A 27,365-nucleotide genomic window follows, 5' to 3' on the forward strand; every position below is an offset into this window, starting at 1 on the left:
CAGGCTGTGAAACCCCGCGGACAACGGAAACCGTCCCAACGGCAGTGGGCTGGAAACGCGCGTTCCGAGGCGACGTCCTGGCCCAGTTACCAGCCAGGTGCGGTAATTGCAACGTCCTTCTCCAAACACGGGCAGAGAGGGCTCGGAGAGCTGCCTGGGGCCCGACTCGCTCCAAACCTGTAACTTTACACCACAATGCTGCTCATCTAATCAAGTTATAGTCTATATCCATCTTTTAATTTCATAAACGGCTAGACAAGGGGCAGGCAAGCAGGGAACCAGGTCATTCACAGCGATATGTTTAGGGCTTCCAGGGGTTTATCCCTCAGGCAGAGAGGCCTGCATGGGCCACGGGGGACAAAGTACGACAGCATTCTTTTTAAAAAGAATTTTGCAGAGAGAACAAAAAGTGTTTCAGTCCTTTCCTATTCTGTTAGTCTGAAGCACTGACAAGTTACATCAGGCCTCAAAAATATAATGAGATTGGTTTTGCGCGTTCAGAGGTCTCAAGTAAAATCATGGTTTTCCTGCCGCTTACCAGAGCCAACTGTGCTTGTGGTTCTTCCCTCTTCCCCCCAAAAAATCAGAGCTGAGACTAGTCCCCCAAGATCACATAACCTGCCAGATAAAACTGCTGTACCTCCAGAAAACACATTAACATAATTGATGATATATACTAATACCAAAAAAAAAAAAAGTACAAGAATAGGAAAAAACCATGGTTTTAATTCTACAAATGCACTCTGCCTATTTACAAGATATCCAAAATGCCTGCCCCAAATCCAGCAGTGGCAGCCAATTCAGCACGTGTTTGCAAAAACCTTGCATTTCAACGACAGCAATCCTGAGCTCAGGAACACACCTCTGTGCTTGAACGAGCTGAAAGGGGACTGGGGAACAAAAACGCCTTCAGTTCATGACAAAAATAATCTCTCTTGCTTCGAGGCAAGCACGAGAGACTGAAAGAGTTCAATATTCAAGTCCAAGTAGCAACAGCAGCTCATCCCTTGCGTGGTTTAGTCAAACCCAGCCATGCCCAGCAGCCTACCTGGGGATTTCAGCGAACACAGACGGGCGAGTCCACCTTATCCGTGAGACAACTGGACGCCGTTCTGCTCTAGAAAGCAATTACGGTTTTTCTCATGAAGAACCGAACCCACACGTTTCTGCTGGAACTCTTCACAAAAGAAAGGTTTAGCTGTGAACAGCAAAAAGGATGTTATGTTTTAACCCAAAAACTACAATCTACACAACAAAAGAACCACAGTGTGCCTCTCTTTTTATTCTTTATTTTACAGTTCACAATGAGAGACCTACTGATAAGTTACACAGTTCACCCTGCTGTCAGGGGTTTTTAAATGCCTCAGAGTTGTGCTGCCAATCCCATCTCATCCCAGGAAGGTGGCTCAAGGTGCCACCAGGTTCCACGAGGCAGAGCGGCCAAACAACCTGTGCCAAACCCCTCCACAGGCCGCGCTTCACGCAGGAAGTTAACGGGCAGCAGGAATTATCCCCTAAAAACACATTTTTAATGGAAAAAAATATACTGGATATCATTTTCAAGGTTATTTAATAGACTTGCAAATGTTACAAATGTTGTTGGGAAAAAAAACCCAAACTTCCAGGGCTGCACGTCAGCCAGGTTGTATTTGCAGGGAGCACCTACTCAGACTGTCCCTTTTTCAGGGCCCGACCTCTTAAGCAATTCTCTCCAAAGCCTCCTTTTACAGAGCAAAGATAGTTAAGTTCCTCCTCAGCCGCAGATTTCAACATCTGCTTAACTTTGTACACAGCTACAGCCATCAATTCAGATTTTCACCAGTGTTACCCACATCCTGGCTTGTTTTTTTTTTTCCTGCTCAGAAGTTTCTAATTTCTCAACTTTTTTTTTTTTTTGGCCTCCAACTCCTAGTTCAACCATCTTCTCTTAAAAAGATGGCACACACTGCACAGCGCATCAGCTGAATTTCAACAAGCTCCTACAAAAGAAACTCTATGGAATACAGCAGGACTTTTCATATCAAGTCTAGCTAAAAAAGCACAGCAGTGCTTGAACCTTCCCTAGCCGCGTGCCCCTGAACTGAGGATCACAGTGGCACGGAGACTGAAGAGCTTTTCCAGCTGGCGCAGGCTCTCTCTGCGGTGAGGATCGCTGGCTGCGTGCAGACCTGGACAGGCTGCTCCTTGTGGGACATCATCTAACTCATGCAAGACTCCACCACGGGGCATGAATTTCACTCATAGTAAAATAAAAGGCCGAATCCGGAGACGAGGCTATGTGTACTTGTCAGTAGAAACTGGTGACAGATGAGGAATAGACAGAACACACCATGAGCACGTATTTATAAAGAGGAAAAAAAAAAAAAAAAAAAGGGCAAACTGCCTTTGTTTTGCCATTACAAAAGAATGCTTTACCAGTTTTCTCCTTGTATCCTTCTACAGTTGCTCACCTTTGGCACAAGGAATTCTATGCATCACAAGATTTAATTAATAATAATACTTCATATCAACACTCAGCACTTAACATAGCGCTTCTCATACTCAAAGTGCTTTACAAAAGTTTGTGAGTCCTCACAACACCCCTGTGAGGTAGGTAAGTATTATTATCCCCATTTTACAGATGGGGAAACTGAGGCAGAGAGGTAAAGTGACTTGCCCAAGGCTATACAGGGAGTTGAAACTCATGATGTAGTGGCCCAATACTGGTCTCCCTTATGGTGGTGTAACACAGACGAACTCCCACACAGCTATACTGGTGTAAGCAAAGCAATCCGACCCAAGTTTCTTTGGCTCCCAGTCCTCCACTCTGATAACTGACTGTATCTGCTCCACCTAAACCAGTGGTTCACCTTCCGAAACACTACGCAAAGTCCAGAGCACAGCAGGAGCGAGTCTGCAATCTTAAGGCAACATGTACGTTAACAGCTCCGCAGCTCTGCAGCAAGCTGGGCTACGCACAGACGTGTTTCTGCCACGCTGCAAGAGTCTGAGGACAACTCAAGTGGTCTCCAGCTCTGCATGTATCAGCTGTGAGGCTGATTCTCTTCTCCCTCACGTTAGAATAAATCCAGAGCAAAACAATGGGGCTGCACCAGCGCAGAACCAGTACGAGACCTGAACCAGACCTTTTACCTGCTGCTTCACAGGCAAATGCCCCTACCGATATCTTTTCAGCTTAGACAGCTTCGGCACGGTTCATTTCACTCTCTCTCTCTCCGAGTTTGTATCTCTGCATATAAACAGACTTTCAACATTTCCAACTCATCAGCACCAGCACTGAAACAGCACCATACATCTTTCTAAGACCAATCAATATTTCCAGAAAAGTGTCAATGCATGCAAATATCACATACAAAAACATCAAGAGTGCTGGAAGATGATACCAAGGATAGAGGTGATCACAAGACAGCACACATTTAGTTTTTATTAAAAATACCAAACAACTCACTCTTACTGTAACTATGCCACTTAGATGATCATTCTAACCTGCAGAAGTACAGGTACTTTTCCTCCAACTATTTACCTACCTATCTAGAAAGAAAGAGAAATAGCAAGCACACACATTTATACTTCCTTAAACTTGGCAGGCATGATCGATGTGAAGGGGAAAGGAGGGCTGGGGGAGATGGGTGAGATTGTACGCTGGGTTTAGGGCAGCAGAGTATGAAAGAAGTAGAAGATATCACATGCATCATTACCATCAATAATTAATCTGATGAAAACAAACCCAAAAATTGAATGGATTCATGTATGACATCCACTGAAAATCTCAAACCCTAAGCACACTGAAGCTGGCAAACATCTTGTGCCACTTCACCTAAGTCCAGACACAGCGTCAGCAAATAAGATCAGAACTTGAAAAGAAAGCAAAAGGAAGAATAAACCAGCCTGGAGACAACAATCTTCCACAAACCACTTCCCTGCATTATTTTTCAAACACATTTTACTCTTCAGCAGTTTCAGAAAGGAGTGGGGAGAAAGAGGCCCACTACTATTTTTTTAAACTGGCTCAGCACCAGCACCAGCTCAGAGAGAGGGAGAGAAAAATAATTCTTCGAACATGATCCTTGGAACTTGATTGAAATGTTGCTAGCCAGCCGACGAAACCCTAAACTGCCATAGGGTCCGAAGTGGAGTGGATACACGGTGCTGCTCACGGTCCTCTTCGTTTGCTATGATATCTGCTCCGTGGGCCTCATCTGTATATCTCCGATCTAGAAGAGACCAACATAGGATTTTACAGGAGCACTGAAGTCCATTTTAAATCCTGCACTGGGCACTTCCATGCTGCTCCATTACAGTGGCAAGCTGCACATGAAGAATGTTCCTGTGACTAGAAATGAGCCTGCTTAACTTTTCTTAGAAAAAAATAAAGGCGAATGTGACTGCTCTGCCTTTAGCAGAAGGATTAACAGCACAAACGTGCAGAGAAAAGTGCAAGACGACACTGATTATAAACTCGAATGGTTCAAGTCCTTAGTTTGGTCCTGCTTGCAGAGGGTCAAGCAGAAGCACTGCTTGATCAGCCATGTGCAGGACTTTTTATCCTCTTAAGACAGGAAGGCCACCTATCACTGCTGATCCAGTGTCAAGACAGCTGCGTCTTGCTCCAAAGGAGCAGAGTTCACGCGAGGGGCTGCTAAACCTCTCGTGATCAAAGTCTGCTTTTGCAACAGGAACTTTCATGCTGCATACACTAAACTTTGACACTGCTCCTGCCTCCAGCTCAAAGCCGGTCACTTATTTCTTGTTTCACAGGAGGAAAGTCCCTCTGGCAGCACCAGCATCTCACACCACCCTTGGGGAGGTGCACAGCACTTGGCAGGATCAGGCCAAACACGTTATTTGGCAACCAGCAGAACCTGACCCAGCTGCAAGACTCAGATGGCACCATCCAAAAGGGCAGAACGTGCCCATGTCCCATTCCCCCTGCCTTGCGCAGTCCTTTTCTGGGGTCAGAGCAGCCTTTGCTGGATCCGCAGGGCTGTGAGCAGCCTGAGCAGCACAATCCCATAGCTGCCACGCGGGAAGTGTAAACAAACGTGATCACTTGTAATCCCCAGCCCAGGCTTTGCTAAGCACACAGCTGATACAGCGGCTGCAACGCTGATTAGCAAATGTCAGGGCAACAGTTACCCTCTGCACCTTCAGCCACCCACCGCAGAGTCCCGCAACCCCACCACAGCCTACCTGTACGTGAGGTGGGGCACTGAGGACATATATGACAGCGTTAGCCATATCTTCAGCTTTGAGACACTGGAAAGACAGGAAAGAGCTTCTCAGTCAAAGGGCACCTCAGACAGTTAACCACAAGATCACTCCTTTCCTAACCATCAATAACGAGTTTCGACAGTGTCACTGGGGCATGTCAAAAAGATTCAAGCAAGCAAGAAAAAAATAATTCATTCAAAATTTAGTGAAGGATGTGTCTGGTGCTGATAATTCTCCATTTGCTGTGAATAATCTTACTACTGGCACAGGAATCCTGCCAGGTCAGGCACTGCCACCCTTATCAAAAATTACCAGGGAAGCACAAGAAATCCTGTGCTAGCCACCTGCAAAACAACACGCTCTCACATTTTTTCTTGTGCAGGCATGCCTGCTTATTATATCTCCTCTTCAATAAAGAAGTCATAGCCTGCAAAGTGTCAAAGCTGACTGATACTTATTTACAGGAACATGAAAGTTAGGGGAAAAATAGGAAAAAACTGAATGAAAATCTGCACAGCATGTAAATATCAGTGCAAAATCTGAGGTTTGAGTGCTGAGACTTTGGGGATGCTGCTTACATCCTGGAAAGCACTGGGCACTCCGCAGAACTAGCTCCTTGTGCTATTAGCCAGGACAGAGACTGTTAAACCACAATCAGAGCCACTTCCCTCTGCTTCCATTTCTCCATGTCCTACCCGAATGCTCTCATAGGTTGCAGCAGCTCTCTCAGGATCATTATCATGAAGTTTAAAAGCAAATCCTGTTTCCACCAGTCCTGGAGATATACACTGGAAAAAAACAGAGCACATCCTAATAGGATTTGCAATTCCCCTTCAGTAAAAGAATAAAAATGAAAAGAAAAAAAAAAAAAAGAGAGAGAATTTTTTTTTAGTACCAAAAAAGCCAAAACAACCCAGCTCCCTTTCTATTGTTCTCCTTCCTCCACCTTTTTTTCTAGAGGGATAGTTTAAGAGGGCAGACTTTGCCTTAATGATTGTTGTGGCAGGTACCTCTGGGGAACCATTGATGGGTACGTCCCCTCTTCATGCCCCAAAGAGACAGGGAGAAAATGATGGAAAAGCCTGCAATACAAAGTAACTTCTGGACACAGCACCGCTGAGACACAAGCTCTGAATGAGGGCAGGCAGCCCAGGAGACTGCGTCCCTCTGCTGTTCTGAGCCCCCCTCACTCTCAGACAAGCAACTGCCCACTTCATGCACCCAAAAAGTTCATTCCCTGACACAGCTCATTGCTTCCATGCCTTCTGTCCCCAGTCTTTCTCCGCCTGGGAAAGAGAGGTGGCCAGGGACAGCATCCACAGGACTTGAACGTTCCCAGTGTGCTGAGCGCTGGTTTTGTCCTTCCTGTCCCATAAAGCCTTCCAGCTCTCTACCACCCACAAAAGCAGGAGAGAGGAAGAGAGCCCGCAGTACTCACTGTAGCTCGTATATGAGTCTTTGCTTCTCTGAGTTCTTGCCTCAGCCCCTCTGTGAGGGCTGTGACCGCGTACTTGGTGGCACTGTAAAAATGCACCACCGACTGCGGCACAACGCTGTGGCCGTTCATGCTGAGGAGAGAGCAGAAAGGAAAGTGCTGAGAGGTGAGGAGGCAAGCAGAATCCCGAGAAGGAACCAACAGGATATTCAAACCACCGTAACGAACACAGCAAGACACTGACACGGTGGCTACATGAGCAATTCCCCTTTCCCACAGGAAACACACACCACCAGAAGCTCCTCTCAACACCGCTGTCTCCTGCAGCTGGTCAAGAAGTTTCAGTCTTCAACCTTACACCATTGCAAGTGACTGGCATTATCCTTTTCTCCCTGGTTCAGAATTTCTTGCATTTAGACCAGCAGAAGTTAAAAAAATGGCTTGAGAATCAACTATTCTAATCCTTGGAAAACTCACTCTTGGGCACTGTTAGCCCACTCCAAGGTTAAAGCTCCACTGCTTAAATCCTCTCTGTGAGGTGGGGAGGAGGAAGCCCACGCGGCTGATCCCACATCCCCCTCTTGCGTACCTATTAATGTTAATAATATGCCCATCATCGATGTTTCTCTCTTTCATGGACTGGTAGGCTTCTCGGGTGCAGATGCTCACAGCCATCACGTTGACCTTAGGGAAGAGAACAGAAGAAGAAACTAAGACCAGCAGCCCTGCCTGGCACCCTTTGACTCATCCCCACATTCCCAGAGCCGTGGGTGCAGGTTCCAGTCCCCAGCCCACAGCAATTCCTGCAAACGCCAACAGAGGGAAATGCACATACGCACACCGCACGCCGGCTGCACACCCCACATCACGCTGCGGCCAAGCTCCGGGCTGCTGTCACAAGGGGAGGCGCAGACACCCAGTTTTGAGAGACAGCCTTGGCCTCTGACAGAAATAAATGGACTCGTTTTACCGGCAAGTGTGAGGGTAGAGTGCGAAGTAAGGGAGAACAAACCCACTTCCCCACAGTCAGCACTCTGTCCAGGAGACAAAGTTGTTTATTTTGTTCAGCACTGAGCACACTGGTGTTTGGGCAGCTGACAGGACACTAACAGCAGGTAATTAGGTCAGCTAGTTAACGAGGAAATCCCCAGATACTGCCTGTCAGAGAGCCAGGCGCTCAGAGGCACTGCAAACCACACAGCCAGCAAAGGGCTTCCCGTGCCCAAATGAAGCCGAAGATCACATCATGCCACGGGGAAGGCCAGAGGAGGCAAATAAACCTGCAGATACGAAATCTGTCACACTGTCTCCTGACATTTTCCTCACTCTTAACTGGATAAGCCAAGGAAGAACGGACACAGCAATTTACCCAGTCCTTTAGCAAAGGATGCTGAGCTTTCCAAGCTCTTGCTCTTTGGACCAGCACTGCCCTGCACACTGTGGCTCAGTTGAACTCCGCTGTATCACCTCTGCAACGTGTCACCGTTAATGTGCAGATGCATGAGCATTTGCTGACCGTAAAACACAGAATCAAAGTTTCCAGGAAGACAGAGATACGGAAATTCTCCCAGCTGAAACACAAAGCACCCAGACGTGTGTGCAAGACTGATGAGCAAGCCGTCTCAGCAGCAGTGCTGATCGCTCAAGTTTATAGTGGTTTAGATTTGGAAGAGTGGCTGAAAGGCAGAAAGCATTTGCTGAAGCCCTTTAGAAAGGATGTAACCACTTCAAGGCAGGACACAGTGGCAGGTCCTACCTAATGGCGTGTCACTTTGCTAACTAAATGAGCAGGCCAGGCAAGCCTAAAAACACCGCTGTAATCTAAATATCCAGAAGAACTGAATTTCTGATGAACCAGAAGCCAGGTGCCACTCTAGATAGGAGGAACAGCAGGAACAAGGCCATGTGGACCACGAGCGAAGGACACACAAGAGGGCTGGCTGTCTTCGCTGTGAGACTGATAAACAAGAACGGGGCAGGCTAACTAGGACTTACTAGCACAAAAGGACAGGCAAGAGAGGAACATTAGTGTGGAGACCCGAAAGTAAGAGGCAGAAAGGGATGGGTTTGAGAGATGCAATTACTGAACAGCACACAAAGGATGAGTGAGGTCAGCTGAAGGATCTTCCGGTCACTGCTTGCGTCTCTGTCGTTATTTCTATTCATTACTAGAGACCATGCCTAGGAGTTTTTGTCTTGGTGACAGATAAATAGCATGCTTATCTGATCTTGGATACCCAGGCAACACAACAAGTAGAGTCATCATCCTCATCCAAGTGCACTTTGGTTGAGCACACAGTCACTGCTGGGCACCTCAGTCATCATACCAGGAATACAGAGATAAGTTCCCTGGCACCAGGCTGAAGATTTATCTTGGCTGTGCAAGGAAGAAAGGTAGCAGAGATGTTAACAGAAGCGGCACAGCACAACCGCCTCAGCACTGGAGAGAAGCCCAGAGCAGGCAGGGCATCTGAAGGCTTTTGGATTTCACAGTAAGGTGGTCACGGAAAGCGGGAGTAACCCACTCCAGTCTGACGTATTAACCAAGCCCTTTCAGATACAGATCTTGGCAACTGCTAGCATAAAAAGCCTTCGTGATAAACAACATCCCTGCTTTCGTCCCTGCCCCAGGACACTCTGAACCCACCAGGCAGTGTCTTTGGCGCCGTGGCTCCCCGGCTCCTCTCCATCTCCACAGGCCACTAGAGGGTAACATCAGCCTAACGCCTGAGCCCGGCTCACACGCCATGACTCAGGCTGAGCAACGCTTCCTTGCGTGGGTAGAGTTACAACATTTTGACAACTACTGGCAAAGCAAGATACTCATCAACAGCCGCATGGGAAAGTCCAGAGCCTGTACGATAAGACACTCCGGTACAACAAAACAACTGGCTGGAAGGCAGCTGAGCTGGGATTGCCTCGCTGCCTTTTCTCAATAGCACTGACAGGATTTTGAGGTGAAATCCCATTTCAAGACGTGGAACATGTGGTCTGGAATCTAAAAACATGCCTGGAAAATGAGCAAGTCTTTGGGCTGCATTACCTCGAGAAACAATCTAAAGGCCGTTGTTACAAATATCCATGCAATAAATTTTTCAGCCACGTTGCTATTTTAAGAACAAAAGGTTCAAAGGTCCCTTAGCAAAGATGGCCAACGCATCTGCACTCCGCCTTTGCACGGCACGCTGCACCAGGCAGCAGGTCTGCGACTGCCGCCTGTGTGTGCTAATGCAATGGAAACAATGAAGGCACATTTTCTGGTAATTAATGAGTTCCAGTTGCCAGGTTGGGAGAACATAAAAGATCTTGTTCTGGGAGGCGCTGAGCATTTCGCTTCCCCCAGAATCAGCCTTTTCTAAGGCATCAAAACGAGTCTCCCAGCTCCTAAGTACATATGGAAAATGAAGGTTACAGAAAATGTATCTGTGCACAGATGGTATATAAAAGCAAGAAGAAAAGAGCCTTGCTGGTCAGTGAATAATGCCACGAAGAATCAAACCCATTTAGTGTCTAGAGGAGCGAGAGGATGTGTACTGCAGCCCTTTGTGCCCTGAACGGTGCAAATGGAACGTTCAGCTTGAATTCCTGGCTGTAAAGGTCAGTAGGTAAAACGTGAAGGAGTCATTCAAATCGCAGAGCCTGGAGTCAGTGTGTACACAGCACCCAGCCCCAGCTACTCCCACGGGATCGGGGATGGCTGGAGGACTTTGCTCCAGCCTCATGGCAAGCACAGCCTCACAAACAAGTAGAGAGAAATGGAGGGAAGCTGTGAACTGAAGGACGATGGGCTCTGATCCTGCCTGCAATAACACAGTCCCTCCCTTGTGCCCACCAAATTCGCTGGCCGGCAGCGCTGGGCTCTGTGCTGCTGTAAAGCAATGGAGACGCGATTCCTAACATGAGATTCCTGCAGCCTGGGGAGATGCAGCTCTCCCTTGGGAACAAATACCAGACAATAAAGTACTGGAACATTAAAAAAGAGGAGGAATAAGCAATTGTAACAAGATTTCAGCTGTTAGATGTACAGCAAAAAATTTTATGGTATAGGTATACTGAGAAGGGAGCCTGGCAGGAGACAGAGCCTCAAAGTTCATAAAAAATGCATGGAAACAAAAATTGATTTACCAAAAAGAAAAAAAATGCCTTTAATTTGAGGCCCTAATGCCTCCTAAATCAATAGATCGATGGCTGTTCAGAAACTTCTCCTGTCTTGCAGCCCAGAGGTATACTGAAACTCTCCAACAGCATCTCTCAAACCGTGCTGCTCGCTAACACCTTCCTCCAAGGGACCTTTGGAAGAAGCCTTCCTGCTCCCGCTCAGCTCTGCAAAGCCCACTGGCCCGTGAAAGGCGCTGGCAACCTTCCCCCATCCTGACCCTCCAAGAGCTTCAGAAAATGTAGGAGAAATGGGTCTGGCGAGTGTTTCCCTGAGGCTGCTGTGCCACAGCGGGGAGAGCTGTCAGTGCAGATCCTTCCCCAGGTCCCGCTGCCACGCCGCTGCCTGCACAACCACGGCATGCTTGGAGAGTGAGATTTCCACGCAGCCACAAAACTGGGGACACACAGCAAAAGGAAAAACTCAGAGCTATTTCTACCACTTACCAAGAGGCTATAAAGCAATGGGCAGGCTTGGCAGGGCTGCCTGTGCTGAGATGGGTGACACATTTGGCTCTGGAGGGTCCCAGGGCTTCACCTTCACAGGAAAGGTGCAAGTGGTATTCAGACAATTACACACAAGCCAGGAGCTGCGTGTCTTGGTCTGTTCCCAGTGCTACAACAGCATTTTTGCCAAGCAAATGAGAGCAGACGTAGCCATACAGATCACCTCTGGGAATAAAACATGCCCCTAGCCTGGTTTCCTATTGCTGCCCTCGTGGAGCCACTACCCTCCCTCTCCTCCCGCTCAGAAGCAGAAGCAAAGGATGCACACAGCAGCACCTGCAAAGAGGAGGACCCCGCACACTCCCAAATTTTGAGTAACTGTAAATACCAACACAGGAGTGTCTCACACAGGACAATCCCCATTCCAAAATCTTGCTCCCTAAAACTAGTGGAAGGTGGGACAAAGGGAACACTCCCACCTGAGCAGGCAGGGAACCAACATGGAGAGGGGAAGGGCCTTCAGCTGGTAAAAGCCACATGTGTGTCCATCCCCCTGGAGCCTGCCCACCTTCCAAAGAACAAAAGGTCAGAAGAACAAAGAGAAACGAGTGTGCAGGACACACAGCATCCTCAGAGGCATCCACACAAGACGCAACAGCAGCAACCAGGACAAGGAGCTTACAAGGCGCAGGCGACCCACAGGGCCAGGCTTGCAGCGAGACAACACTGTGAAGCGCCCTGCTTCACACCAGCTCAGCCTCAGCTACACTTCACTTAATTTTCTTTAAGGACTCCATGGCAACCGAGGACGGGGAGATGTGGCTGTGCAGTGACCCAGGCTGGGCAACACACAAAGGCCTGGCCGGGCAGACAAAGCTGAGCTGAGCTTGCTTTGGTTGCAGACACAGCAGCCAGCAGACGGGCCAAAATCCTAACAAGAACTTAATTAGCCAGGATATGGCAGCTCTTGCCCTGGCAGCAGGAGTCTGAGGCCTCAATGCTCCCCTCTGTTTTGCTTTACACAGCCCCTGAATCTGCTGCTGGATGAAAAGCAACCGGCTGCTGCAGGAGCCGACAGATCCTGGCTGACTGCACCGTCAGATGTAGCAGCCCAAAGCAGCTTTTCAAACAGACATGCCTTTTCCTTCACTAGGACAAGCTCTCGCTGCTGCTGGAGGTGCTGCAAGGTTTACTCAAAGCCATGAGTTCAACACTTGTTCCTATGAGAATGACACTTTGATGCACAAAAGTAGGTAGTACAGGAGGGGAAAATCACCTTTGGGAAAAGCTCCTGCTTCAGCATCTCACCAGCCAGAGCTGCAGGAAGCCCAGTACAAAATGGGCACACAAACTGGCCCGGGGTCCCATCGCCGTGCCTGCCACTGCCATGTGCAGAAAAGGGCCATCCCATAGCGACAGAAAACAGAGAAGTCCCAAAAAGACGCACGGCAGCACCGCAGGACAGCAGCACCCAGCGAGAAGCACTGCTGAGAAATGGCATGGACCATTTGCACAAACTCCCAGTTCTGCATATGAAATTGTCTCTTTCACGTCCAGCTCTAACTAGATTACGGGCAGAAAATTAAGCTATAAAGACAAAAAGCATTACAGCTTTTCAAGCCACAAAGAGTCTGCCCATTTTACAGCCCACTGCTACAACTAACAGGATTAGCTACAAAAGCCAGTGCTTGGCATTCAGTTTCCTGTTTTATTGAAGAAAAAGAAGTGAGGCTCATCACCCTTTAGAAAGCCATTGAGCTAAAGGGGAAAATGCTGCTGAAGTATTGAGTGTTTCCGTACTCCAAGACGAAGGCATGTGGCTCAGCAGTGCCCGACGTCTTTCCTCTTCACAACCAGCAAACCCGGGCCACGTCAGAGCCGGGTGGGAAGCAGGTCCTCAGCTCTGCACATGTGGAACGAGTAGATGGGGACAATGGTGCTGGTGGGCAGAAGAAATAAAGCTCTAGCACAGTTCCCGCTCTCCCAGCAGTCCTACTCACATCTATCATCGTCCGCCAGCCTTCCGTCTTCCCCGAGAGCAGGGGCTCCGGGCGAGCCAGCCCCGCGTTGTTGATGCACACATCAACTCCCTGATGAAGAGTCTTGATGGCGGAGAACATGGACAGGATCTCCTCTTCGTTGGAGAGATCGCACTTGTACGGGATGAGGGTCCCCGGATAGCCGGCACTCTGGCATTCAGCCGCCAATTTCTAAGGAAGAGAAAGGAAGGAAGAAAACAGCCATCAGCCTCCCCTCCTCGTGGAGCAGCTTATCCAGCCATTTGCTCAAAAACACACCCCAGGGCTAACAAAACACGGCAGGCTTCCCAGTGAGCCTGTCTTAAAAGCAGGCACTAGGGAAGGATCATTGTAAATGCTAATTAAGAAAAAAGAAATATCGATATACATGAGACTCTGAGCGTTTCAGCCTGTAGGTTATTAAACTTGAGGACACACTCTGTGCTCATCCATCACTCCAGGCGATACAGGTCAAGGTGAGCAGGTGCTGGCAAAATACAAATAAATGCTGCTATGGCACTGGGCTGCAAGCCTGCCACGCTGCTGTGCGCATAAAGGACACGGCAGTCACACGCCTGACAATTCCTCATTAGCCATTACCAACAATTATTCCAAGCATCCCGATCTGTTATCGGACGAGATGATATAAAGCAAATGAAAGGCCAAGAGCTGCTGCTGGCCTCCTGCGTTAATGATGCGGCAGCCACGGCACCGAATCCTCCGGAGGATGCCCTTTACCCCCTGATGCTAATGAGAAGCAGCATCTCACGTCTGATGTGTCATCTTAGCGACGGTGACAGCTTCCAGCGCGAGGCGAGAGCCACGTGATGTCTGGTTTCTGCGGAGAGATGGACCCTGGCTACAAACGTCCACCAAATCACTCCAACGCCATCCCCGGCAGCGGTTTCACCAACACGACGTTTCAGAGGGCGCAATAAAGCGGCTCTCCTGCCAGAGGCAGCTTCCCTGCTCCTGCCTGCATCCCAAGGACTGCAGTTCACAGCCCTTTATAAAAGGAGGAGCGGGGCCCAGCACAGGAATCCCCTGGCTGGAAGCAGAGGACAGCGGGACGGCGATTGCGCACAAAGGCGGCTGCTGAACAGCTGAGCCCCAGCCCAGCACCTGCCCTGGAGCTCACCTGGCCTCGGCCAGAAACAAGGGTCACCGCCACACCACTGGGAAGCTCACACTGGAGGGACGCTGGTTTTTTTTTGCTTGCTATAAGGTGCAGTATCATCTCCCAGACCGGCCCAGCCCCTCCTGGCCCTCCAGGAATACACATGGGGAAATTCCCACATCAGCCATCCTGATGTACAAATTCTGAAATAAACATTAGACAGAAGAAAAAAAAAAACAAAACTATGGAACATAAGGGAAAGTGGAAAGAGAAGAAAAAAATCGGAGACAGCACAGCACCTGCTCCCCCGGCGCAGGCTGGCGGGAGAGCTCGTGGGGCTCCATTGGTTCACAGCCACCACGGGACCTGGGAAACACCAAACCAAAGCACCGGCCCAGCTCCATTTCACAGATCGGATGCCAGCACGCCCTGGAAACGTGCAGGTTCTGATCCCTGAAGTTTTGCTACAGTCGGCTCTCTGGTCCCCGGCCAGCGTAACACAGGGTGGCCGCGTGCCTCAGGGCAACGAGGAGGGCTGGCAACTCGGGTAGAGGCCACAAAGCCCAAAAAAGGGGAAAAAAAAAATCCACCTGAAGATGTGAATTGGCTCCCAACTCCAAATCTCTCCTTTCCGAGTACCTTCCGCTCCGTACAGCGAAGGCGCTGCAGTAACACAAGGGTTACTGTTATGGCTCTCACAGCACCACGCGAGAAGGGGACGGACGTGCTGAGTTCAGCTCGCAGATCGATACATCCCAGCAGCATCGTGCTCTCTGGAGAGCTCTGCTAGGGCTGAGCTAGACAATATTTCTGCCCGACGGAGAGCAAAGGTGCCCCTGGGACCGAACCGTACCTCCGTACCGTCCCAGAGGTGGTTTCACTTTACTACACGTGCAATCTTGTTGATTATGTGCTGACAGCGGTACAAAGATACATACTTTTTAAAGATCAGACTACAGACTTGAGAAAACAGTCGGGAAAAAATAACTGCAAGAGCAGCATCTAGAAAATTAAAAGCAGTATGAAGATCTGCCGGAAGGTACTAAACCACTCCAGGGATGGAGCCCTGTTCCTGCAAAGATACAGGAGGGAAAAATGGGCAAGGGTACCCTCAGTTCTGCTCCTCATAATCTGGCACCACGGTGACAGCTTCAGAGCTCTCCCTATCCCATACCCAAACTCCAGCACTCCACTGAGGGACCCATCCCATTCAGTATTTGCTTGTAAAGTACCGTGGCTCACGGCTGGCACTTTTTCTTCCTCATTTGCCAGGTCATGGCCAGGATTACGGGCTTAATTTGCTCTGGGCAGAGGTCTGGTGTTCTGGCACCTCCCGCAATCGCCAGGCTGTGTTTAGCTTGCTTGAACGAGAGCTGGGTTATCTTTCCAGCAGCATTCCGATTTTCACTGCCAGTCTCAGTGCTCATCGCAGGTAAAGCAGGGTGCTGCCTGCCAGAGTTAACGTACGCGCATGCAGAAAGGAAAAGCAGGGCACCCATCGCGTCTGAGGCTAAGCATCACGGTGCATCCCAGAGCTGTGGGGAAGAAAGCTTAGAGCTCACGGCAGGAACCAAATTCAGCCCTGCTGAACTCAAATCAAGCCACGGCAATTGTTTTAAAAAATGAGGAATACAAGCATGAGCGGTTGGGGTGAATCTCCTGAAAAAGGACTCGTGCCAGGAGAGCTGGCTGGAAGGAAGAAGGGCCCATTGGCATGGACGGGAAAGGACAGACAAGCTCATCTGCAGCCCAGGGGGAAATGCGGTGTTTCATATCTCCGTTTCCATGCTCAGCTGTCACTTCTCACTATTCAGCGAAACCTTTCACTGTTCGGTACAGCTCCTTGATGGAGGCGGACAAGGTCTGAACACCACGGGCTGCAGCACAGCAACCCAGATGAAGGAGGTGAACACGGGGTGCTCTGGACAGCAGTGGCTGCCGTGGTAGAGCTGCCCATGCTGTTTTCCCAGTCAATCTCCTTATTTTATGGCTTAGATACACCAAGAGAAAGCTCTTTCTCACTCAGAGGAAGGCTCCTCTGCCACAACTGACCGGAGAAATCAAACATCTCTCAAGCTCCTTCTTTCGCTGCCTGGTGTCTCGCTACCTCGAACGAGACTCAACATGGATCCTTTCATCTCTCAGCCTGCACTTGTGTTAACAAATTCTCTTTGAAAATGAAGTGCCAAACACACGACATCCAGGCGGAGCCGAACGCGCTTCAAGCATCTCTAGATAAAGAGTCATCACAGGCTCTTCAAAGAAACATCAACTGTGGGCAAGTTCGCAAGAGACGACTTACGCAAAGCAACCCTCTGAATTAGGGAGCGTGCAATGTTTTTTTCAGAGCATCCCTTAAGTCACTCAGTGCTTATTCCACTTTAAGCACACCACACCACAAGGAGGTAAAAAAAAAAAAAAAAAAAGAAAGAAAGAAAAAAGAAAAAAGCTGGTTTGCCAGATTTCATAAGCACCTTGAGAGTGACCATCTAACACATCATCAGTACAGACAAGGGCTGGTGCATCTCCAGCAGCTGGAGATGAAGATTTGAAACAAGACCTGAGTGCCTCTGTACCACCCTGATGTCACTAGATGCCTGGAAATAGAAAGCCAGGTGCTATAGCTGCTGGTACAAACTGGGATAATGCAACCCAAGGTGAAAATAGGTACCCCATGCATTAAAACATTTCATCTAGAGCCACTCACTGCCACGGACGCAAGCCCTCCCGGCTGTATTTCTGATACAGCACCCAGCACAAACACAGTACGCAGCAAGTTCTGCAACATCCATGAAAGACCAGCTTTCCACAAAGGGAAACCACACTACTCGCGCGGTGTAACGAGCCAGGGCGGCAGTGTGCACCCCGTACACAGGCTGTGACCTGCCTCTTGCCTAGACACCAGTTTTTCCATTGACATCACTGCGATTTACCTCAGCTTCCAGCAGTGCCGGACGAATGAACGAGCAAATGAAAAAAAAAACCCAACACCTACATGTAGGACAAAGAATATCTGGTCACGATGCTTCCTATATACTACTTAGTTGCCTGCTTTTAAAGGTCTAAAAGGATGCCTCGCGTTTCTGGGATGTTTTCCATATATTAAGAATGCATGCATTGTCCCAGAAAGGGTTAATGTTCTTTGTGCCTACAGCACCGGGAAAGGGCACAGTGCCACGCATTTAGATTCAGTCTTGGTAAAACGGTTTGACAAAACTAATTGATGCAAACATTTAAGGGGACTCTTAAGGGGAGGGAAAAAGAAGAGAGTCACGTAGGACTTCATTTGGCAAACCATCCTATTAACTTCAGACACATCTAGTTCAGAGAGATTAAAGCCAGAAGAAACCATTAGGTAATTTTTAATCTGACCTGCCATTCATCACAGGTACTTGCATCCTACTGACTTGGCTTACACTTAAATACACAGCTGTACCAAGAAACCAACTGGAAAGAAACCAAAGTCACCCCAATTATTTTTGCTATCTAAAGGAAATGAAGGAGAAAAATCCTAACGAGCAGCATCGCAGTTGTGAAGAAAACTGTGAGCTTACAAATCCTTTCATTTGACTGATTGGCAAGTTTGAAGCTTCTTTTAATTAAGATTTAATGCCAGTGCAATAGCATAATAGAGGAAGAGATACATAGTGAGTAAAGCAGTAGACTGGGGTTTATTTCCATAGCGTGCTCTGTGACTGTGGGCAGGATTTAGAGTGGTTTCCCTGTCTGTAAAACGGAGATAATCACCTTGAGCCCCTTCCTAGGGCTGCCGGGTACCTGGAGCTTTTCACCCACCTATGATCCCAGGATGAGTATTATTTGACGTTTCTTCTGGCTCCAGCTGCCCAGACAGGGACTCCATGGCAGTCTAAAAGGAGTTTTCAAATTGACAGAACAGTACAGTGATTGCCTTTCCCTCTCACGAGCTTTAAATCGATGCTTTTTGCTGATTGTTTGCCCATCGCCGCGCCTCAGGTCAGGCCCGTGTCTGTTCCAGGACAGAAGGCAGAACGGTGACGATAGGAAAGCTTGGAAAAGAAGGTTTAAATGGAAAGGCAAAGGTCCAGTACTCAGATGGGGGCACCAGTACCAAAACGCAGTACAGACGAAGAAGGACTAGCACCAGTTTCAGACCATTTACCTGAACTGCATCTCAAGTACAGGCTGCCTGGTCAGGGAAACTGAATTTTCCACACTGCTCCAGAAACCCACCACCTCTTGGCACAGGCAAAGGAAAAAAAGCGATCAAAACTTGGACAAAATTTAAGTCCCTGTATGTATTTTTTTTCACCCTGTATCATCCTAAACGCACTGACTTTACAGACCTTGTGAAGACTCACAGGTGGCACGCAAAACCAGCACTCATAAATAACCCAGAAAAATCAGACCTCATTCTGTGGAAAAGGAGGGAATGAAACCCTGGGGAACCTCCTGGACCTGTCTGCAGTTTATCAGCTTCCAGCAGCGAGAAGCTGACTGTGCAGGGGCAGCTAAGGGGCATCTCCAGCATCAGCCGTCCGGGATGTCTCCGGGATGCTCCCAGGCTCTGGACACCGAACATCAACACAGTACCGGCCCTTCGCCCAGCAAACCCATCTCACAGGGGCCACGCGGCATCTCCTGCGCATCTCCTGCCCATGTCTGAACCGGCCCAGGGAGCCACTCAGCTGGTTTCAGCCCCGGCGCTGAAGCCAGACTCCCTGCTAAAGAGGGGTCTGGCTGAGGTCACATCTTCCCAGTGCTGGTAATTGCGTTCCCAGACTGCTCCAGGCTCACGCTGCTTTTTCCCAAGCCCTCTCTGCTCCCTGCACTTTTTCAGTAGTTAAACATCCAAGATTCTTTTTTTCCTAGCTCACTTAATTTTCAATTTCTAGTGTGACACACGCCAGCCAAATCGCCCCACTTACACTGTCCTGAACGCCCCCTGCTACCTTAAGGCGCTCAAACAATCGCTCCTTACGTCAAGGCTGAAGGCATTTCTTTTTTATTTTTTCACTGCTTGCTCAGATCACGTTGCCACGGGCTGGTGTGGGGGAGGAGGAAATACGCTGCTCCGACGATGACAGCTCATTAGAGCAATATCTCTGGCTTATTTTGAGGTATGACTATCCTAAAACAAGCATCAGAGGTGCCTGCCTGCTTCTCAGCTCCAACACGCATTAAAGCGAGTTCCCATGCAGCCAGGCACGTCGATGGTTTCCCTCCTCAAAGGACACCGGTACTCTTATCAATAATGACCAAAGCTGCTGCATCGCAGCCCCCCGTGGTCCCTCACCAGCCCTCGGCTGCCTTCGCAAGCAGGGTTCAAAGACTGCGCTGCTCCAGCACGCCCAGGTGCCCGCACACAGCGGAGCCAAGAGTCCACGCGTCGCAGGCCGGATCACAGCCCGTTGGAGCGCAGATTTCCAAGGCAACCGGCAAACACGCGGCTCGGAGGGCAGAGCCCAGCCTGAGCTTCAGCCCAATGCCCTCAGATCGCGGCACATGACTTCTGTGTCATCTCCACCGCCACCACTGCACTCAGGGAGCTGAAAAAAAACATTATTTCTTTATTTTAATTAAATCAAACTCCACCTCATCTTGCAGCAGTGAAGGTCTGAGATGCTTAGTGATACCTTGAAGATCTAGGGCGTGATCAGAGGTCGTTGGAAACCATCAAGACATACGTTATTCAAGGTGGGCATGTTGTGACCGAGTATCTCATCGTTCCTCACGGGTAAGACTCAGGAGCACTCATGAGAAGAGCCAGGACCTGCTCCCAGCTCTGTCACAAGCTCACTGGGGAGTTTTCCACCTTCCCAGCCTCAACATCCCCACCTGCGAGACAAAAGCAGCAGCTGATAACCCACTGATGAGCTCCCAGCCCCTCGCTTGCAGGCCCAGGAAAACCTGAGCATCGATCACAGCCGCTGGGCTCCCAGAGCTCGGCCAAGCCCCGCACCTCGCTGCGACACAACCTGCCTGTCTGCGCAGCACCTGCCGCTGTCACCGTCAGCGCTGTACCGGCACAGCACGTCCTGCTGTCACACCAGGAGATCGGCCTTTCCCCTCTCGGCACCCCGCAGCGCGGCCCCGGCTTTTCTCCACAGCTGGGGTTTTCCCGTTCTCCCCCAGCACCGTCCACACGGCAGCAAGCGTCCCTGCTGCGCAGGCAAGGCGAGAGCCGCGGTCCCCACGCATCTCTCCCTCTCATCGGCTCTCGCCCTGCGCCCGTGTGATCCTCTTCTGAGAGGACAGACTGACGCACACTGGGAGAGGAGCAGGTCTTCCCCCACCAGCTCCCAGTGCTCCCCAGTACCAAAATTCAGATGACAGGTCCTGCATTTTAATACGTCGCAGATTTACGACCCGCTGACATGCGTGACGAAGGCTCCTGCACGCCCCAGCCCAGCGGCGGTCGGCGGCAGCGGGGATTACCACCTCCATCGCCGTGCAGCTGCAGGTGCCACGATAAAACATCTGTGCCAACGCCGCCGGACGCAGCGAGCTCAGGGTCGCGTGCATCTACGCCGATGCTAATCCCCAGTTAAGCTGAGCAGAGCTGCAGCTGATCCGCAACGAGCCTGCCAGGGAGAAAAGTCTGGCTGAAGGAGGAAGACTGCAAGTCCTCTGCTCCCACAGCCGCCTGGTCTCATTTTACCCTACAGAACCAGGGTGAGCCCAAACTCACCCAGGACCAACCGAGGCGAAATAATGATATTGTCAGCCAGGACACTTCCCACATGGATGCTCTGCAAAACCAAAAAACAGACCGGAAGAGCCCTCCATGTCTGAATGCTGCTCCCGTACAGCCCTCCCACCTCCCCAGGGCAGCATCTGCCCGGGTTGTAGAAGGGGGAAACTGAGGCACGGGACAGCTACCTGATCTGCCCCGCTACACAGCGATGCAGGCAGAACAGGCAACCCACCACACCTCCAAAACCTCAATTACTTATTTTTAGGATGTACCCTGGTATCGCCACTCTACTGCAAAGCCCAAGGAAACAGAAGAGAAGCAGAGAAGGGGCGGCTGCTGCAATAAAACATTTTTAACACACATTTTGGGGTGAAGGAGAATGAATCCAACTCTGTTTAAAAGCAACCCTTCCCCCACGGGCCTCGTGAGCTTCAAGGCTGAGTAAAACCATCGGGACAGCGAGGCATTTGTTCCCACTCTCCAGGACAGCACTTACAGGATCTCTTTCATATTTATCAGGAAAGGATCTGGTCAGGGTCAGACGGCAATAAAAGCACCTCAGACGCCTTGAGCACCCACCATCCCCGAGGCAAGGCCTTCGCCAAACACAAAACAAGCCCTTCCAGAGGCCAAGGAGATCCTGAAGGTCATTCATTTACATGGAGACCGTGCTTTGGGACTATCCCACCTGGAGCTGCTCCTCTTGCCTTAAAAAAAATAACTCACAGGGCTACCGCGCCGCCCGGCAGCTCTGCACCCTGCACGCTGTGAGAGCGACGGGTCCAGGGGAAGAGATGGGGAGCGACGAGGTCCACGGCGAGCGCCTGGGGACAGCAGCTCATCTACCTTCAGCGCGGGGAGGACAGGAGCCTCGGCCAGGCTGGCGGGCACCAAAATTCACGTCTCTGACGTTCAGCCACAAGCACGCTGCTGTAAGGCACAGGATTAAGACAGCATGGGCAGATTCAGGTACCACAAAACAAGTTTAGCCATTAATTAACCGCCCTGGAGCTCCGCAGGGGTCGAGAGCCTCCCTTGCACCTTACGGCCCGGATAGCAATGGGTGGAAGGGATCGGCCAGCCTGCAAACGGCTCCTGGGGATGCTCAGCTCCCAGGAGGAAGGCTCAGCGACCTCTTCCTCCTCCCACACCGCCACGGCGCTGCTTGACGAAGAGAGCAGCAACCTCTTCAGAGGTTGGCCTGCTCGAATCTGCAATCAATAGCTCAGCTTATCACAGGCTATTTCTTGAGCAAGATCTAACCTTGGCAATGCAGTCGCTGGTTATAAATGCTACCTTTGATCAATAACTGTCACAAAGGCATTAGAATTAATCATGTAAACCTTGTATTTTAAACTACATTTATTGCTTCCTGCACAGCTCGCTCTCCACACCTCAACAAGGAAAGAAAACAGTATTTTTTTCAGAGCATGACATCCATGATTAAATCTCTCCAACGCCCCGAAGCAGGCCACCGCCCAAGGTACTGCTCTGGAAGAGCAGCCAGGAGCCGCTGCTTCAGAGGATGCTCACCGGCCTCCCAGGAGCAGCCGGACGCTTTGTTATCCGGCCTGCAGCAGACCCAAGGTGTTCCCATCACAGACCAGCAGCCCAGGGCGAGGCGTACAAGACCACCGCAGAGGACGAGCACTGTAAAGTAAAACTTGGGCATCACACTTAAGAAAAGACCAGAGAGTTTTACTCTCCACTCTGTGCCGCGCATGGGGAGTGACCCTGTCCCTGCGATCACTCTCCCTTTTTTGTGCTGCTGCAAGAAGTCAGACATAAAATAAGAATTTCTGGAAAACACCAGGAAGTTGAAGAGCCCTACACTGAAGCCATCAGAAACCACGCTCTGCTCTTTGTCTGCGGGACGGAGTGACTGCAGCTTGATGCGCTACCGCATACCAGCTAAGCTGTGCCAAACCATTAAATCCCAGCGAGTCTTCCCGCAGACTGGAGACCCCAGTGATCAGCGAGGGGGTCCTTGTGAAGCTGATCATCTAACAGGGAGCAGCTTCCACCAAAGCCTGGTCTTACAGGCTGCTAAAAGCTCTCGGCTGATTCATTACGGCGTTTACACCCGCTCCTGACTTGGAACGCGTGTAGGTATCTGAAGAGCAGAAAACCCCCAGCAAGAGCACAGCTGTCGGTACCTCCAGGCTCCTCATTTAAAACAGGCTTTCAACCCAAATTATTTCCTGGCAGGCAAAAGTAAAATAAAGCCATTTGAAATATATTTTATTCCTCAAAGTCTGACTATAGTAAAAAAAGTTTCCGTGTGGGTTGTTCAGCAGCATCTCCGCTCACAAGAGCGCCACGGTGAGTGGGGAACGCCAGGCTGGGGAACACGGGTGGCAGGAGGGCCAGTTTTGAAACGGTAGCAACGAAGTCAGCCGGAGCACTAAATCAAGGCTTTTCTACAGAGCCAGGGGAAGGAAAAAAAAAAGAAAGGAAACTTCTGCAGATTTTGTAAGCCATTACCATTTTTATTTCAAAAGTCAAACAGAGAGCACTGGAGTCGTGACACGGGTTTAATACCAAACCCACAGCTTTGCAGTTCTTTCCTTACCTTGCCTCAAGCCCTTATCTGATTTTCCAAGAGATTAAGAAATCTTGACATAGCGTTTACTGCCCGAGCTAAACTCCCCACAAGACACCGTACTCCTTCAGTCGCCAGTTTACAGCAGGTTATAAAACCACCATACAGAGTGGTTCCAGTCACCTTACCTTAAAATGGATGACTATGGCATAACATTAATGAGAACAGATGCTTTTGTGCTACAAAATGAGCACTGCATTCCTGGTTTTAAACCGTACCGTTTGCACTCTTCCCATTTCAAGCTGCCTTGTTTTTTTGGGTTTGCTCCTCTCTACACCATTATGCACAGGGGTATTTAGTGAATTGTTCAGTTTTGACACAGCAACAAGATTTGTCCTGCAGCAGCGACGGCCGTGATGCTCTAACCTCTCCTTTATTCACACCTGGCAACACCAATCCCTCAGCTCCTTCATATTTCTCTCCTCTCATCCCTCCGTCACTGCGCCCCTGAGCATCGGTGCCGCTTCCCCCATCCTGCCCTTTACACACGAGCCGCTCTCCCCGAACCAACGCATCCTTCAACATTCCACCGAGGTTTCCTGCAAGGATGCCATCGTCCAGACCGACGATGACTTAGAAAATCAGGAGCCGGAGATAACAGATGAGAGTATTTCATGGATAGATCTGGTTATACAACAGCTAAGGCTGAGAGAGTTGGGGCTGTTCAGCCTGCAGAAGAGGAGGCTCCGGGGAGACCTGATAGCGGTCTTCCAATACCTCAAGGGGGCCTACAGGAAAGATGGGGAGAGGCTGTTCAGTAGGGCCTGTTGCGATAGGACGAGAGGTAATGGTTTTAAAATAGAGGGGGGTAGATTTAGATTAGAAATTAGGAAAACATTTTTTACGATGCGAGTTATAGAACACTGGAACAGGTTGCCCAGAGAGGTGGTGGATGCCCCATCCCTGGAAACGTTCAAGGCCAGGCTGGATGAGGCTCTGCGCAACCTGACCTAGTCAGGGATGTCCCTGCTCCGGGCAGGGGGGTTGGACTAGAAGGAAGGTCCCTTCCAACCCTAACCATTCTATGATTCTATAATCAAGGTAACGACACGCTCTCAGAGCGCTGATACCACAGACCTTCCCCTTTCCTTCCTACTGCCTGGAGCATCCAAAGTCCCTCCAGCGGGCAGGAGCCCCGCCGGCAGCTCCTGAGACAGGCCTGGCCGCATCGCCCACTGCGGCAGCCGCAGCACGCAGCGCCAACTCCTGCTCCTCGAGATGGCTTCTTACGGCCACGTCCAAAGTCCCAAGTCCCAGCGTGAGCTCAACAGTCTGAATATCTTCCTCCTTTTTTTTTTTTTTTTTTAAAGAAAAAAAGCCACAAGGTGAAGCTCCTTGGAGGAAAGCTTAGTTATCATAAATAACTCTGCTCCGAAGGCATGGCTGGAGTCGGTAAGAAGCCTCATCTGTGCTGACACAAGCGTCCTTGGCAGCCGGTCTGAGGTGATGGACGTGTTCCTGGAGTGACCCTGGACCATCCCGCCCTCCACCACCATCCCTTCCTCGAGCAAGCAGCCCCTCCGGGATCTTCTTCCTCTTTAAGGAAACATGCTTCACAATAAATAAAACCAGAATAGCAACGGAGCAAAACACAGCCCAGACACCTACCAAAACAAATGAGCCTGTGCTGCAAACACAAATCGGTCCTTCCAGGGGACAGAGAAAGAAGTAAGCACGGACAAACACTAGCTGCGGTGTTCAACAGAAGTTTTTGAAACAAGATGGTAACCAGAGAGTTGGAAGATGCCAAAACCAGCCAGCACTGCTCAGTACACGTGCACACCATACAGTCCAGGTAAATCACCTATATGAAACGTGACTGCGGTTTGTGCATATGCAAATAAAAACGCAAAGCCTTTAAAACACTGCTTTTTCTTAAACCTATACTGTATTTTTGCCAGAAAGGTTTCAGAAAGAAAATAAATCCCTCTGTAGCACGAAAGGAAAATGTAAGATTAATCAATTTTCTTTACCAAAGAAAATAAAAATATTTCAAAAGAAAACCACAAGAAAGGGCAATATGGACACGGCTTTCCTTGCCTTTTTGTAGGGGAACAGGAAACAACGGCATCCTTTGCAGCACCCTCTGCCAGACACCGTGAGCCTCACGAAGCGGGGAACTGAAGTACCTTAAACACCGCCAGCTGCACGCGGGAAAGCCTTTGGAGAGCTCGGCTCTCCCTGGGAACCGCGGTATCAAAACGTCAGGAAGTCCAAAATTAGAAGCAAACCCCAAAGGACAGTTAAACAAGTCACATCGGCGTACTTTCTCCTCTCTGCAAGTGGTGTCCTTCTGATTAACGAGGAAGAATGGAAAAAGTTCTGGTTTTTTCCAAGCGTTTCTGTATTTAACCCCACTTCTCAGCAACACCAGCAGTGTCAAGCCTTGTTTTCCACGATTTTTCAGACAATTTATTCTCGGTGTGATCAACCACGCACAGGGAGCCCTCATCACCTTCGCTAAGGCAACACAAACACTGGGTGTTCGCACAGGTCTCCTCTGGGCAGGCACCCAGCCACCAAGACGACCACATTTCAGCTGACTGTAACTTTTATCCTCCCTCAGAGGAAACTTAAAAGTAAATAAGCTTTCGCTTGTGCCATCGCAAGGTAAAGCCTACAAACGCGTCCAACTGCAGAAGAGGATCCCAGAGAAATTATTTATTTTCAGCATTATTTTTAAGCCAACATCGTGAGGTTTTCGACACAACTCTACGGATGCTTGTTGTAGGGGTAACCACAACGTTAAGGACCAAAACTCCATTTTAACACCAACTCCTGGAGCATCCCACGTCCCGAACAGCAGCGCGCAGACGGAAACCACGTTAAATCCCCACGAGTGGGGTTTAAGATGCCCTTCGGCGTTTCGCAGGCGAGATCCGCTCCGCACACCCGCAGGGTCAGCACCCAGATGCTATTTTTAACCTCGAGAAGAGGCAGCTCAAAAAAAAAAAAAACCAACCCAAAAAAACCAAAACCAACCAAACCCAAACCTGAACCTCGGCCAACTCCCAACCGACGGCCCCGGAGGGGAAAACCCCCAGACGGCTCCGTGAACGCCCCCCCTGCCCCACCGTACCCGCTCCTCCCTCGAGAGCCGGGGACCGACCTGGGAGCGGGGCCGGGGCCAACGGAGCCCGGGGACGCCCCCGGAGCGGGGTGAGCGGGTGACCGGTACCGCCCGCCGCCGAGCCCCGGCCCGGCCCGGCCCTGCCCTGCCCGCCGCGCCCCCGCCTCACGCAGCCCGCGGGCCCGGCCCCCCTCACCCCCGGGAGCGCTCCCGCCGCGACCGGGCCCTCGCGGGGAGGCGGCAGCGGCCCAGGCCCAGCCCGTGGAGCCGTGCCCGCCGTGGGGCTGCCCGCGCGCCCCCGGCCCAAAGCTGCCTCCCCGCACCCGGGCCCCGCTACCTCGATCTTGTCGACGCTGCGGGCGCAGCCCACCACCTTCATGCCGTGCTGCACCAGCGCCCGCGCCACGGCCGCGCCGATGCCCACGGAAGCGCCGGTGACCAGCGCGACGCGACCAGTCCAGCGCTCCATGGCCCCGGCCCGGCCCCGCCGCCGCCGCCGCGCACAATGCGCCGCCCGCCCAGCCGGCCACGCCCCCGCCCCGCGGGACACGCCCCCTGCCCGTCAGTCACGCCCATGGCCACGCCCCAATCAGTCGGCCACGCCCCCGAGTGCACCGAGTTTGTGAGGGCTCAG

The 27,365-nt window shown here is 50.5% G+C and overlaps 1 protein-coding gene across 1 annotated transcript; it reads right to left on the minus strand.

The window, feature by feature from the left end:
• Positions 1 to 1,255: 1,255 nt before the first annotated feature.
• On the minus strand, positions 1,256 to 27,200 carry DHRS11 (dehydrogenase/reductase 11). The gene is made up of 7 exons (XM_086763340.1): positions 27,069 to 27,200; positions 13,249 to 13,458; positions 7,236 to 7,330; positions 6,650 to 6,779; positions 5,907 to 5,999; positions 5,191 to 5,256; positions 1,256 to 4,214 (listed from the first exon to the last, which is right to left on the minus strand). Exons 1-7 carry the CDS (start codon positions 27,198 to 27,200, stop codon positions 4,173 to 4,175), a joined length of 768 nt encoding a protein of 255 aa, XP_086619466.1. The 3' UTR covers positions 1,256 to 4,172.
• Between the last annotated feature and the right edge of the window lie 165 nt (positions 27,201 to 27,365).

Source organism: Chlamydotis macqueenii, chromosome 19 (genome assembly GCF_036417535.1).
Source record: "Chlamydotis macqueenii isolate bChlMac1 chromosome 19, bChlMac1.mat, whole genome shotgun sequence".
NCBI classification, from domain to species: domain Eukaryota; kingdom Metazoa; phylum Chordata; class Aves; order Otidiformes; family Otididae; genus Chlamydotis; species Chlamydotis macqueenii.

What these genes read in the sequence shown, in the direction of transcription:
- DHRS11 (XM_086763340.1), bottom strand. Translation starts at nt 27,200, where the DNA reads ATGGAGCGCTGGACTGGTCGCGTCGCGCTGGTCACCGGCGCTTCCGTG. An exon ending in GCAGCGTCGACAAGATCGAG is followed by an intron (nt 13,459 to 27,068) that starts GTAGCGGGGCCC and finishes TCTCTTCCTTAG; the next exon opens with AAATTGGCGGCTGAATGCCA. An exon ending in AGACTCATATACGAGCTACA is followed by an intron (nt 6,000 to 6,649) that starts GTGAGTACTGCG and finishes GTTTTTTTCCAG; the next exon opens with TGTATATCTCCAGGACTGGT.